At 37.8% G+C, this 15,463-nt stretch overlaps 1 protein-coding gene and 1 pseudogene across 2 annotated transcripts in view; one reads left to right on the forward strand and one right to left on the reverse strand.

Moving 5' to 3' along the window:
* On the reverse strand, positions 1-15,241 carry LOC144651494 (transmembrane protein 161B-like). Its single transcript, XM_078511441.1, has 12 exons — positions 15,132-15,241; positions 9,828-9,931; positions 9,158-9,268; positions 8,451-8,550; positions 7,714-7,898; positions 6,316-6,467; positions 5,188-5,248; positions 4,035-4,178; positions 2,918-3,046; positions 2,108-2,282; positions 1,688-1,784; positions 1-818 (listed from the first exon to the last, which is right to left on the reverse strand). The coding sequence occupies exons 1-12, from the start codon at positions 15,132-15,134 to the stop codon at positions 598-600; spliced, it is 1,482 nt and encodes a 493-aa protein (XP_078367567.1). The 5' UTR covers positions 15,135-15,241; the 3' UTR covers positions 1-597.
* Positions 12,325-15,463, forward strand: part of LOC144651504 (uncharacterized) — a 10,620-nt pseudogene continuing 7,481 nt past the window's right edge. Inside the window, exon 1 of the transcript XR_013570327.1 lies at positions 12,325-12,578. The product of XR_013570327.1 is annotated as an uncharacterized LOC144651504 (transcript). The remainder of the gene's footprint in view (positions 12,579-15,463) is intronic.

The following is a 15,463-nucleotide window of genomic DNA, read 5'->3' on the forward strand; positions in this document are numbered from 1 at the left end:
CCAGGTGTTTCAGTTCATTTTATTGATTCAGCCACTTCTCTGGATAGCGTCACAATCTGGAACGCAGAGCTCTTGCCTTTAGCCAGGGCGCCCTGCTTTAGCGTTGCGTAAGTTCGACTTGCGCAGTCGAGGGGCCTGGGATTAAGAACGAGAAACATCACATTCACACCCGACCCACGCATGCGTTGTCACTCGCTTTCTGAAGGCAAAAAACCCATGCATTGGTATTGTCCTGGTCAATCCAAAAAATCTCAAAACCTATCACATGTTTACGTTATAAAACGCATGCAGTATCCAGTCGAGGTATCTCAGCGGGAACAACTTCAGGGGAAAGTGGGGTTTACATAAACCTAGTCAGAATTACTTTTCGTCTTTGAAATCAGCATGGGAACTCAGCTGAGCTCAAAAATTAAAATAAATTACTGATCATACACGTTCTATAATCTGAAGTGCGCGCACTTTACACCAAATATGGACAACTTGTCGTTTTCCTAACACGTCAGTCAGTCTCAGCCTTATTCTCGTACCCGATGATCTCCATTACGCACCGAGTTTTCCGCACAATCGCCGCCATTTTGTTTCACTGTCCAGCCTTGGTCAGCTTGCTTCAAATGTTTTGAGATAAATAACTCCAAACAGAGAGGTAATGAGCCAAGATGTACACATCCACCAGACCATGTAAGACATGACTCCTTGGAACAGCGCAGGCGTCAGAACTCCGCGCAGGCTAAGCGCAGCCTCTCTTGTACTGTTCGATATCAAGGAGGAGTACTGGATGCGAGAGGCGCCCACTGGGTTGCTGTTCCAATCGGTGCAACCTTGAGAAAGAACCAATGAGGAAAACACGATTAGTGAAAAGAACACTATTACAACAAGCATACCTTATCTGCGTTGTTGTTGTAATTTGTCTCCGGTTTGAAAATTATTGAAACAACGGTGTTCAGTTGTTTCGGGTTACGGTGATGAAAATGACACAAAAGAAAATGAAAACTAAACGGGTTTTTAAAAAATATTAAACCAGAAACAATTTCAAACCACAAGTTATATATATATTTCTTGCGAAAAATGCTTACAAATACATTTATAAGGGTCTTTTAAATTAGATTGGTCATCTTGTTTCCAGGTTGTTCCTGTTGAAAGTTTTCAAATTTATGTGTTGGTTTTCTTTTGATCAGCACCAAGAACGCAGATGTAGCTGGTTCCGAACTTTTGAGGCATGCACGGATTGTCAGCCAATCAGAATCGACCAGAACGGCAGAAGTACGTCAGTCGCGGACCTTCAAATTGGTACCGCCTAGATCCCGCGTTCCTGATGCTGACCACAAAAAAGCGAGCTCTTAGGACGAGAATGAGTATTACAATAACTCACCTAACTATCAACAACCACAAAAATCCATTTAGAAGTAATTTACAAATGATAACGACACATTAAATACAATACTCTGAAAAACAGCCTTAGAAATTGGAAGACCGAACACTGCCGGTTTGATGCTTGGTGCTAAACATTTTTATATATTACATGTTAGCGACCGCTATCGATCAGTACATGAGCTGTGGGAATAGGCCGGGAGAGACTGGTGCGAGCACGGAAAGTTAAAGAAACAGGAAACTACTGTCAACCCAAGCGATCACATAGAAACCAGGCTTGCATCGAACCAGAGTTGCGCTGTATGAAGTGTTAACCTACCGAGTGTTCGTAGCGTCAAAACACTGAACAGAAGAAGGATAGTTGGAGCTAGATATTGAAGAGCAGCTGCTGACAGGTAGTAGAACACGCGGGCAACCTGTGAAGCAATAATAGAGCATCGTAAATTCGACTTTATTTTATGATCGTTTTTATTGCGTGTGTGGTTTTTGGTAAAACCTCGTGGAATTTCCCAGTCTCCGAAGAGTCTCCGATTCTTATTGTCCAATCAGCAACTGAAACGAGTACGAAAGCAGTCACGTCAGCTTGACGTAATCATTCTACGTCATGTTGCTTAGCAACACTCCTGACGAAACTGCGGGGTCAATCGATTCTGGAAAACAGGATAGGTAGGCGGATGTTCTAGTACTAATTGCTAAAACAAGAGAATACAGCCAGTGGAATATTGAAGGATGCCATCACCTTTCGTTGTAATTCCACGTTAGTGATTCGTCCCGCTTCTTTCTTCATCTTTTCTATCCTCTCGTGAGCCATGTCCAGGTAGGACTGAAGATGTCTCCAGACCAAACTCAGCCGCAGAACACAGAACAACAGCAGCAGGATGAAACGAAAGTTGGAGTAGCCTCTCTCTGTTAACCTGAAATAAACTGTATCATGAGCCGGAGCGCTGACTAAAGCAAATTGTTGGAGACAAAGTAAATCGCGTTGCACGAAACAGCCTTAAGACTGACAAACCTGTGGCCCTCGGATTCCCGATCGAATCGGAATTTAGAAGTATTGCTTTTTGTGGAGGGAGGAAAACCAGAAAACCCAGAGAACTACCCTCGGAGCAAGGACAAGAACCAACAATGAACAAACTCAATCCAGATTCGAACCCGTGCCACATTGGTTGGAAGCGATTGCTCTCAGCACTGCGCTATCCCCTCTCCTCACGCAAACGACTTTACCCCCACTGTGTCCTTCTATGAAAGTTCATAGATGAATCGAGGCCCACTAGCGGCCACATTTATCAACCTACATTCCTGGGCTAGGAGAAGCAAAACAGTCGAGAAGTACGTTGCGCAAGAGTTCCAATAGCCCGGTGTCGAAAGGTTATCGAAACCTTACCCTAATTTCGACCTGACCTCTGAGATCTGTACCCTTTTTATTTCAGAATTTTGAACGTGGAAGGAAGAGGGGAGGAGGGGGACAAAGCTGAACATCTATTTGTCCTTCATGTCACGCACAATGACAGTTAATGTGAACTGGGCTAAGAAACAGCTCGCTACTTACAAAGGTTCGGTTTGTTTCTCATCACTGTCATCATTCCACGAACCGGCCATCAAGGGCCCTTGTACGATGGGCGTCACCCATAACAGAACGAGAAACAAAGGGGCCAAGAAGTTCACATGGAGAAGGACCCTGTTGGGACATAAAACGGCGGCAATTAATTGTTAAACAACATGGTATTATACAAGCATACTTTATGTGTTTTTAAAGTATCCATTTTGTATATGACTGGTCCTGAGGGAAACAGTCAATTTTCTTACAAGGGAAACAAAATTAACTGGTTTTCCAAGAGACAAGTCATTAAGTGATTTGTTATAGAGCAGTTTTCAATTGAGTGTCGTAAAACCAAAACCAAAGTAATTGCTCTAGCCAATCACAAAGGACACAGACAATCCAGTGAACCAATCAAAACTCGAAGCAAATACATGTAGCTGACACGAAGCGCGGGAAAACGTGCGCGAGCGAGTCAGGATTGGTTTTGGTTTTACTCCTGATTGGCTGAGAAAGTGGCGCGAGATTTTTAAGCTAATCACTAAGCGTAGTAATGCAAAACCAAAGCAAACGCAATTGTACTTTCGACACTCAAGTGAAAACCGCTCCATAGCACAACGAAGATATTAGAAGATGCAATGAGAAAACAAATCGGTTCACGTCGTAAGGCAGTCGCGGTTAACAGTGTCTTTCCCCAAAAACCCGAACCATTCGATCCGGAGTTCAGCGCGCTAACCATTAGTCCATTGTTGACTTGACTTTATAACCATTGTCAAGCAAATAAGAGCCTTACATACCGAAGCTTTAAATTAATAATCTGTAACAGCGTGTTTTAGAGCGATTTTCGTAGAGTGTCATAAAACCAAAACCAAAGTAATCACTCCGACCAATCATTAAAGACACAGACAATCCAGTGAACCTATCAAACTCGAAGCAAATGCAAGTAGCCGCTGCAGAGCGCGGGAAAACGTGCGTGAGTGAGTCACGACTGGTTTTGGCTTCACTTCAGATTGGTTGAGAAAGTGGCGCGAGATTTTTAAACCAATCACAAGGCCCAGCAATGCAAAACCAAAGCAAACCCGAACTACTTTCGACAAGTGAAAATCGCTCTAACAGTAATTTGACTTACAACATAATGCGAGTCTCTCTGCAGTAGAACAGTGAATCCAAGTACATGTTGGCGAGACGCATGCCTGGAAAGCCAAGAAAGGCACCGATAACAGCCGAGGCTACAGCGAGAAACAGTTTGAACACCCATTTAGGAGCAGGACCTCTGAAAAAAGAAGAATCAAAGGTATTGTTTGTGTTATTTGACACCATAAACCAAGGCGTCTGAGAAAAGGAACTCAACTCAAATTTCTCAACTGCAGCAGGCAAAATAGCTTTCAATACCGTGGTTCTGTTCTCTGGAACAGCTTGCCTTTGAGCGCAAAGACACAGCCCAGTCTTAGCTCTTTTAAGTCATGTATCTAATCTCGAAGTAATTTAATGATAATTATTATTAAAGGTAGTTTTTAAAGTTTTTTGGTATAACGCAAAATTCCGGTTACAAGCCTGGGCTCATTAAAGATGTGAATATTGTTCATCGTGGTGTAAGATAGGTAATGAACGTTTATTCGTTTGTCTCACGATAGAATCGCTTTGAGATGTTGATCGCGACGTTTCGACTGCAATACTGCTAGTCTTCATCAGGCGATGAAGTCGATTGTTTACGCGTCGCTATAAGACGTGGGCTTATACAACTTCGTAACGGGTTTTGGGTGGGCTTATAAGCGGAGGGGCTTATATCCGGGAGGGCTTATAAGCGGAATAAAAAAACGTTTCGAAACGAGCCACGGGAGTGTTGATCTAAATACGTTTTTTTAGTAAAAGACGCATAATAAAGCAACATTTAGCCCTGTTCAGTACTGTCATCCGATAGAGGGTGGCTTATATCCGGAGGGGCTTATAACCGGATGTATTTTTTTGTTTCCAGGTAGATGGGCCTATAACCGGGGGGGGGCTTTCAACCGGAATTTTACGGTAATCTCGTACAGATAAGTAATTTGGTTAATAGTTTAATTAGTCAATTAATTAATATTTAATTAATTAATGTATGGAAGAGGATCAAATGAATGAATTGATACCGTGCATAAATAATGTTTTACTACTTCTACGACGACTTTTTCTGTCGTTTTCTGGGTGATTTTGATCGGGCAAAACCGTAAACCAGAACAATGACTGCCGGAACAAAGAGTTTCACTGGGCCTACAATTTAAAGCAACCACAACCTAAAAACCCACCTTGAAGAAAATCCTTGCTTTTCCATGAACTCTGTGGTCTTTTCTGAAAACGTGTCGTAACCTGCCAATTAAATAAACCAAGTTTTAAGATGGTTAACGTTCTAAATTCAATCCTTGGCTTTGTGTCGACATAAGGAGGAATTCCGAAACAATGAGTAACCTTTTCAAAGACAAAATGTTCACTTTTCACGAACGCGGGACAAAGAAAAAATCTGAGAGCCCGATAGGATTCAAACAGACGACCTCCCAGATACTGGTTGGGCGCTCTAGTTGAGCTGGGCCATTTACTAGGTTAATATGTGACACGCGTCCTGCATACTGCTAGGATCAGCAATGTCAAAGCATCATGTGTTTCATACAATGAAGTAAAGGTAAATTTAAGCTCGGTGAATAAATGATAACGTTGAAAGGGTAATTTGTCTTGAGCGTGGGACAAAGAAAAAGAAAAAAACTTGAACTCGAACTTAAAGGCACAGTGCGACCTGTCTCAATACTTTCAGAACTTTACGGAAGGTTCAATTTTCAACTTTTATTTTACTATTGTTGATTTTAAATTTTTTTTTTGAAGATAAACACACGTTATTGATACATTTAAAAACACGTACATTACTTACAATTACATACACTATTGGAGATTATACCATGTTATACAATGTTACTTTTCTTTTACATGATAAAAAAAAAAACACGACAAAAGTACAAAAAAGAGTCCACGCATTAACTTATAGTATTACGGTTTTTTTTTTTTTAAATACACTTCGTTATTGAGAGCATTTTTTTTTTGTTGATTTTAAAATGAAAACTAGCGATATAAGTAGAGAACAACGTTTCGCTGTCTTCATGACAGCATATCGCTAGTTTTAATTTTTAAATGTTTAACTAAAACATCTTTAATTCGAATATTGTTGATTTAATTTTTTAATTTCGTAAACAAAATTAAAGTTTTAGCAATGGGGTTTACTTGTGTGGTTCAATTCTATCCTTGGTCCAAATTGTATTTTCTTTGTTTCAAACTCATTACCATACATTACCAATCCAAAAACAAAGGAAAATAAAATTTGCATCAAAGATAACATTGAACCATGTACAATATTATGAATTGTTTCTTCTTTTTATAGCTTTACGAACCTTTATCAAGTCCAAAGTCCAGAAGAGACTCGTCGATCACAAGAACAGCCATAGCAACCACGAAAAAGAACAAACCGAAAGTGAGACACATGGAACGCTCTCCAGTATCGTCTCCTCTCCAGTACGCTGCCGCCAGGGAAAACAGGACCTTACTGAACTTAATTAAGGAACAAAGCGATGTAAAACAGCTTATGGTACAGGTCAAGAACAAAAAGTTACTAACATTGCAAAAATCTTTGAGAAAAGACTCAGTTTAGTAAATACAAATACAGCTTTTCCTGGGCAAAGTAGGGGATCTGTTAGTATTTTTCATGCCTGATTGATCATGCCTAGACTGCCAACACAGTATGAAGACGATTTATTCCTATTTCTTCACGTGCAAACCTAAACGAGACCTTGATGGCTAAAAACATTAGCATTCTGTCCTGAGCACACTTAGTAAGACTAAAATCCATTACTTACACCCCTGAGCGAGACAACAAGAATCCTCAACCCTTCCCTTGGGAGTCACCTACACTATCTTTACTCTGCCCAACCCTTTTTCACACAAAAAAGGTTCTGAAAATGAATTTTTCAACAATGGCACAAGCATGAGTCCCCGACGGGAATCGAACCCATGGCCTCCCAGATACCAGTTGGGCGCTCTAACCAACTAAGCTACGAGAGACTCATGGTGAGCTGGGCCATTTGCTAGGTTGATATGTGACACGTGTCCTGCATACTGCTAGGATCAGCAATGTCGAAATCATCAAGTGTGTAGTAAATAATAAAGATGGTAAATTTTAAGCCCGGTCATAAATAATGATGATGAATTTTTCAACAATGACACAAGCATGGGACAAAGAAAAATTCTGAGTCCCCTTCCCCCTTTTTTGATTAACTCTAGATCCAAATACAACTTGAATAAAGTAAACTGAAAAAAATGCCTAATGTTCTGTCAAAACTAGTGGGAGAGGGATAAAGGCATCAGTAGCAATGATCTGCTATTTTGACTGATCGTGATGGCTGTTTCTCCACTGCAACATCTAATTCCAAACAACAAAACACTATTAGACACTAAAAGCATAACCTGCTGACCGTCTTTTAGGTAATCGTGGTTACACAGGTGCCAACTATTGATCGATAGATGGCACTCGGAGTGCGTGCTCGGTTTTTTTGCTGAATTTTATCAATAAAAAACTTCAATAAATCAATTCTAGCGATATTCTGTGTCGTTTAATAGATTGGTCAGTGGCTTATGCTTGTTACAATTAGATGGCTCGCTCTTGGTTTCTACTGACTTTGATAGTTGGCTCGGGCTTCGGCCAACTATCAGCCAATAGAAACCTCGTGCTTACTGTCTAATTTGTTAATTAGATCAACCTCCACATTTTAATATTTGCAATCTGCAAAGGATACAGTGCAAAGAAGATGACAAGACAGTTCCACACAAGCCCCAGGTTGAGCTCTTGAGTGTAGATTTCAGGCAAGAAAAAAGCAAAGGTTTCAACGAGAACGTTTATCACAGCTGCACAAAAGGAGAAATCAATCAGCCATTTGTAGTCATTGTAAAGGAACTGAGGAAGTAAGTCAATCTCCTCAATCTGAAACACAAGTACCAGAAAATTATAAATAATCAGATTATAATTACAATATTATACTACAACCATTGACATATTTTGTTGGAAACTCGTAAAAAGATGAAATTCTGATCATAATAACTCTTAAATATGTGTCAGTACCCCAGTTTCCCCTTTTAATGTTGGAAAATGGTACAACACACTCATGTGTCAGATGGACGTTAGGGATCGCATAGGGATGGTGAGGGGAAAAACGTGTGTAAATGATTTTTTTTCAACCCTTGCATCCATGGTTGTAGAGAACTAGACTGGCATCCCATTCAGGGGGGAGTAGAAAAACTGCTTGCCGCTTCTTACTATGAAATGTGGAGAGCAGACTTAACCTTTTAATTTCTTATAAAATTTACTATAAAAATTATTTTAATAATTATAATTAACTAAATTAAGGATTTATATATTATCATAATTATACATAACAACATCTCTGCACACAATGTCAAGGATAGTTTCACATTGCAAATAATTAAAAACCAGCATGAAAAACTTTAAGTTTCAAAGATGCGTGTACAAACATACCGTGGCCTTGTCAAGTTGAACATCAATGCTGCAGGGCACAGTGAATGTTTTAACCTCCTCACCATTATTCCCAACAGTTGCCACATTTGTTTGCCTTTTTCTAATACAAAAGAAGAACATTTAACATTTAAGCAGCTATGTCACAGTGTTGGAAGTCATTTTCTGATGAACAAAAGTCCTTTTAGAACCCTCAAATACCTAAGAAGTTATTAACAAACCAAAAAAAAAAACAAAGAGAGAAAGATTAAGACAGATTACAATTGACATATATCTTGAAAAAAAATGGCCAAGATTTTAAAGATGCATCTTGGAACACTTCTAAGCATACAGACTTAATTAACCAGTAAAAACTTGTCCATTTAGTAGCATCATTTAAAAATGCCTGTTGAACAGAAGAAGAAAGTATAAAATGGTTCTGTAAAATATGGCCCTTATTTGCAGCTAGTAAAATTAAAAGCAATTTTGTTTTGATGTACCAATAGTATTGATTTTAATTTTCATGATATCCCCCCCCCCCCACTTACATGTATTTCAAAGTTTACCTCCCCAAAAAACAAGCCAGATGGTACGTACTTACTGTAATTGAAATTTCAAGAGTTTTAAGCTGATATCCATAAATTACACAACTGTCAGTCTGGAAAAGGGGTGGGGGTGGGGGAAGTTGGAGTATATAGTACTAGAGCCAGGGTGAGGCTGAATTCACACACCTTGCATCTGTAGGTGCTGTTCTCTTTCCTTTGCCCTTACTTGTCACAGCAGAGTTCTTTCCAATTATTTCTTTGAGCTCTTCATCAGTTGGATGAAGATATCTAACAAGGCTATCAGAAAAAGAAGTTCATGTCAATCACATCAAGAAAGTCAGTGAACTGAAAGCTTGGGCACTCAAACTACCTAACAGGCCTGATTTGTAATACATCTGTTCAGTGAGGGGCGTAGCTAGCCTATAGACACATAGGCCTGGACCTACAAATTTATCAGCCCACTCGTATTTTTAAAATGTACAATAGAGACAAGCACTTTCAAGATGAAATAGTAGCAAAATTTTTGGGATGAGATCAAGGCTCATCTAGCAATTAAGTGTCAAGTGTGGAGCCTTTTAGACTAGCCAGGTAAAAAATTTGTGTAATTTTTTGTCATGAAATGTAAGAATTTAAGAGCTGTCGAAATACACATAAAATCACCAAAAAGTGAAGGAGAACAAAATGAATTTTTAAGAGCCTTGATCCAAAAACAATTTCCAGTAGACCTCTGTTTAATGGTTTTTTAGTGAAGTTACTGGCCATTGTAAACATTGTTTTTGTTCTGGTTATAGGAGAGTCGATTAAAAAGAAGAGCTCTCTATATAAATGTAAGTATTTGGCAAGTAACAAAACATACTGCTCATTGCACAGAATCCATCTTGCTAGGGAGATGTAAGGAGAGAACTTCTGCAGCATGGTTGCCATGACAACACTCAGCACAAACTGAACTCCAAACAGTGCCTGCAAAACAAAGAAGGGAAAAAGCAATGTCACAAGATTGTAATTCCAAGTTCCTTATATACAAAGTGCAATGTGGAAGTTGTAAAACCAAAACCAAAGTAATCACACTCTAGCCAATCGCAATTATAGGCACAGACAATCAAGTGAACCAATCAAAACTTGAAGCAAATTACATATGTAGCTAGAATGAAATGTGAGAAAACATGTGTGTGTGATTGATCGAGAAAGTGGCACAAGTTTTTAAAAAATCAATTACGGTACTGAGCCTACAATGCGGGACATTAATGTTGGGACACTGAGCACAATTCTGGGCCAAATGAATGCTAGCCCCCCTCCCCCAAACAATATATGTTTGTCAACATTGCTAGGGGGAGGGGGGCTTAGGAAAGAGGAATTGGGGACTTGTGTGTGTACAGAGTCCATGATTACAATTCTGGGAGTATCTCTTGCACTATTCAATTCAGTCTCCTTTTCACAAGTGTCCCAAGTCTTTCTGACCTGCATTGTAGTAATGCAAAACCAAAGCAAACTGAATGTGTGGCTGCAATGTTTCTTGAATAAAGACTGATGACAATGTTTTGATACACTTTATTGGACAACAATCCTAATTTTCTTTGTGTATGAAAAAATGTGTTTACAATTAGAAAACAACTCCTTGATAATTAGCAGTCTAATCTGTGGCTTACCACACACAAGTTGCCAAAAATTCAAACAAGAGCCTCAGGATATAATTATTTATGGTAATTCAGGGTTGTCGCTAAGGCCCACAGTCGACTAATTTCACCGGCTGTAAGAGAATTCAAATCCAGCTGAATTTTCACATGGAAACAAAGAGTTAGGAACTTAACTTTTAGAGCTGCCAAGACCAGAAAAGCCAGCTGGGCTTGTTGATGAGCTGGCAATTAGTGTTTTCTTAGCTAGTACATCCATGGTAATTATAAATCCTGAGTGGGTCAATAAAAATGTCTCCTTTTTTGACCTGAATGATTTGTGATCTCTTATAACTTGTATGACATTATTAACTGGTAAAAAATTGCCATGTACAATGTACATGTCCAAGTAAGGTTTAAAAATTGTTTTAAACCTTAATTTAGAATATGGGATCTCAGAAATTCAGACCTTAGTACCTAATTCAGACAGCCTTACATTTAAACAAGGTCTTTTGAAATGACTTAACAAATCTTAGATTTTAGTATTCTGATCTACAGGTGTATGTCCAATTCTTCAAATAGATTACAAAAGTTATCAATTGAAATGACTATCACATGATGTTGTTCCAAAATTTTCAAAATGCTGTTTTTCCATAAGTAGAAAAGATAGAACATCAAATTTAAATTATTCATTACAGACAAACCACATTTTATTAAATACAAATTTCTTATATTTAACAAAAATCTTCTAAAACCATAACATATGACAAAACATGCCCCTACCAGACATTGAGAAGCAATCCACTTTTTAACATAAATTATAAAAAAGAAAGTAGAAGAACCGGGAAAACTAGCTGTATTTGTATAAACGGGTAGCTAAGTTAATCATTTAAAATAATTAAAATGCCTATGACAATAACAAAATATTTTGCTTATGATCACCCATGTCCCTTTTAAAAATTTTTTTAAGTCAAAGAAAAAAGCTTTCTAATAAAAAAGTTGACTACAAAACCCAGTAAAGAAGTAAACATGTAAATCAATTTCCAGTCTTCAATTTAATCCCAAAAACAATGCATAACTAAAAAACGTTTTTCTGGAAATGTCTCAAGATTAAACATTGATTTAGATGAGTTCACCCCATGCAATCAAACCTTTTAAGAAAATGGAAATCATAATCAAAATCTGTGTAATTAAAAAAAAGTATTTGTGTCATGATACAGAATTATATGTATCACTCTTTCCTTGGGAAAACATGTCTTACAATTAAATTACTACCTATCTTTTCCTTCTGTTGGGAGGTTTTTCATTGCCTAAGCTTCAAGAAAAATCCTCGCGAAAACAAAAGATACGTGACACACATAGGCCACTCCGCATGACAGAGAACACGAAAATTACATACGCATACACAATGAAGGAAACAATGCAGATGTTGTGGTTTACATTTCATGTTTTGGTGTGGATTTTTTCAAACCATTTGTCTTGTTTTTATCTTCTTTTGTTTTAGAGTATGGTAATTAACACTAGACAAAATAAAATAAAATAAAACTGCTTTGAAAAAAAAAATCTAACCAAAAACAAATTTAAACCAAAACATAGATAGGAGGGGAAAATCAATCATATGTAGTTCCTAGTCATAAGAAGGTTTTAAATAAAATTACTTTTTCAGTTCCTGCAACATAATCACTTTTAAAGTAAAAGCTAAATAATAATATGTAAATTATGCACCTAAATTGGTCAGCATAATGTAACAGTGATCCTAAAAACTTCCACAGTGACCCATTTGGAGACAAAAGAAAATGCTTCATACTGCTATGTCATGCAGATATAACATTACAACTCTTAAAAACAATATTGATCAATAATTATTCTATTCTTCCGCATTGGATGTAAAAAGGAGTAAGCTCAGACATTTGCTTGCACAACTACAGTAGAACACTATAACTCCTTGACTGAACTTCAATACACAATTGTTATGATCACGAGAGTCCAGATAAAAGGTATGTTTCATCATGATTGTATTACTGAGATTACAAACAAGAGCTGCTACTGACTGGCGTCATTAGATCCATTTTAATTTATAAACTTTAAGGTTGACACAACACAACTTCTTTTTCAGGTTTCAACAAAAAAATAAGTATATTTGTCTAAAAGGTACAATTCAAATTTTGCTGACTACAACACATGTAGCTTGCTAAACGTTTCACTTTGGGAGTCTCATGTAGTTTGCTTTAAAAACCATAATCATTATCATAGTCACTGTGGTAGATTTTTTTCAGTACTACAACCCTCCAAGTTTACTTTTTTCCTTAGTGGCCATTTGGCCACCAACTACTCAAGTTTTGGTCGCCAGTGAAAAATTTTAGTCACCAAATTAAGCTGATACTTTCAATCATTCCTCTCAATTTTAGTCGCCAGGCTGGCGACCTTGGTTCAAATTTAGTCGCCAGCTCCAAAATTTTAGTCGCCATGGCGACTAAAATGGTCTTAACTTGGAGGGTTGTACTAGCTTGGTTAATTTTATCAACAATTTCCACTCAAAGCAAGTAACACAATCATAAAACAAGTACAAATATCTCATCTATCCTGAGCAGGTTGTTACCAGGGGAACAAAGAAAATGTATTCCTTTAGGTTAATTCTTGTCAATGGACATTCAAGACATTCAACAGTTATATAGTCGAACCTTTCTATGCAGCCCATGCACCTCTCGCAAGCGACCACTTTATCAAATACCAAAATCTTGTTTGTCAAATCGAACCTCTCGTAATCAACCACCTCTTTTAGGCCACTGCGACCACTTTTAGGGCTGATGGTTTGATTATTCTATTGTAAGCAACAACTTCACATGATCTGAACTTACTACTCAGGGTTTTCATTAAGTTTTTAAGTACCCAGAGATTTTTGAAAAGTACACATACTGGCCCTGAATCAGGGAGAACCCATCCAGTGGGACTTAGCCCATTACTTCTAGATTAGGGGGGGGGGAGGTATTCTCCCCCAGGAAAATGTTTGAAAACAAGGACCAGAAAATATTTCCTGGTAAACATTAGTGATGTGTTAAACCAGAAATTGAGGATTATACTGTCAAAATCTGGTTGGTATCAGCCATTTTTTTTAAAGTCTATTGTATACACATGCACCCTTGCTTGTCGAGCTGATCTTTTCTTTTTTTTTATTTTCTCAGACAAAGAAAATTTAACACTGTATCGCCCATCCCAGTCCCGTCCACACAGCATCAATCTAGTGGAGACCGCACCCCAAGAGGCCCACCACTGCATATGAGGAAGATGGGGGACACATCTAGTCTGAAGCTTGGTTTGTGACGGATTAAACCTCTGAAATGACTATCAGGCTACAACTGAAAATTAATCAGACCCCTTGTGTTCTGACCTCTAATAAGTGAGCATCTCTCCTAAGCAACCACATATGCTTGACATTTTGGGCTCACTTATTAGTTTTCTATCCAAAATTCTTAAAATACGTAGCTCTGTAAATGTTGTGAAGGCCTCGAGCTTTACCAAGACAGCTAGCACCACTTCTCTCTTTTGAAAGAGTCGAGTACCGACAATCAAAAGACGCTTTTTTCAAAATCTGTAAAAGAAAAGATTCATTGCGGCGTCCAAATTTTAAATAAGTGCCACCCTCAAAAAAGCCCTGCACTTGAGGCGCAAAAACCATGCTAAGTTCATAAAAAATATTTGCTCACTCTGTTTCAATAGCATGCCTGGAAACTAGATGTCAAAGCTAAGTGTATGACCACCATAAACAAAACATCAACATTGTTTTCATTCTTCAAAAAATTTTGTCTACAGTTGTTTAAACTAAAAATATATTTAATTGTATTGTTATATATATACAATACAATTAAATATTATATTTTTAGTTGAAACAAAATCAGGTGTTTTCATTTCCTTGTATTTACAGTATTTAAAAAAATTCAACTCAAAATTATATTCTTTTCAAAATCTCAGCCTCAGGTTTATTCTTAAGATATTCTTTTAAAAAATTTTCAGCCTCAATATTCTTAAAAACTAGATTCTTATAAAATAAAAAGAGTGTATACAAGGTCTTCCTGCTCCTAAACGAATACGGTGACCGCCCCTTTTTATTTCAAAATTCAAGTTCCCTTAAGGTAAACAACCAACCGCCAAAGTTTGGGTGGAAATCTATGAATAGTTTTATTTCACGTGAATTACCTTAAGCTTATTAGGACGTTCTGCCGGTTAGCGTGAGGATATTGAGTGTGTACATGTATGTAGCGTGAAAAATTGAGTCGAAACGTGTGCTTCACTTGGAGGATTTTGAATTCAGTCGGATAATATGGTTTAAGTCTGGTACATTTTCAAATACAACGCTAAAATCTCGGTCATTCACGTATATAAACAAAATAAAATAATAATAAAAAAAAAGCGATAAATTAGAAGTCTATCCTTTGTATAAAATTATTTCTCGTGCTCTCACAAACTTCAGTGCACGCTATTCCTTTGGCAATGTCTCTAATGAAAATTAAATATTTTTCGCAGAGAATCTTTAAATTTAACTCTTGACTTACCATTGTATTTGCTGCGTTTGCCCTTTTCCTGACTTAAATAGCTTTAAATACGACAATCTCTTTGAAGTACATTCGATTCTCTATCTTCTGCACTCCATTATGAACAGCAATGTACCAGGCACTCATCTGGAGCCGAGTAAGCACTGGGCCCTAGGCTACTGCTAGCTACACTCGCCCTCAGCGGCCAGCGGGAGAGGGTGGGTCAAGATGCTACGTGTGCTCTGCACCACTGATTAGTGGAGAAAAAGAATTGAAAATTTTATAGGTTCTTTTTTTCTCTGAACTTTCTTACTTTTCTCATCTTTTTTCTCACCTTCAACTGGACATACACA

The sequence above is a fragment of the Oculina patagonica genome, chromosome 4 (genome assembly GCF_052425735.1).
Source record: "Oculina patagonica isolate OP01 chromosome 4, crgOcupat, whole genome shotgun sequence".
Taxonomy (NCBI): Eukaryota; Metazoa; Cnidaria; class Anthozoa; order Scleractinia; family Oculinidae; genus Oculina; species Oculina patagonica.

Excerpts from the sequence above, each read along its gene's own strand:
- LOC144651494 (XM_078511441.1), bottom strand. Across the intron at positions 4,179-5,187 it reads AAGCAAGGATTTTCTTCAAG|AGGTCCTGCTCCTAAATGGG; the intron begins GTGGGTTTTTAG and ends TTCTTTTTTCAG. Across the intron at positions 3,047-4,034 it reads AGAGAGACTCGCATTATGTT|GGTCCTTCTCCATGTGAACT; the intron begins GTAAGTCAAATT and ends ATGTCCCAACAG.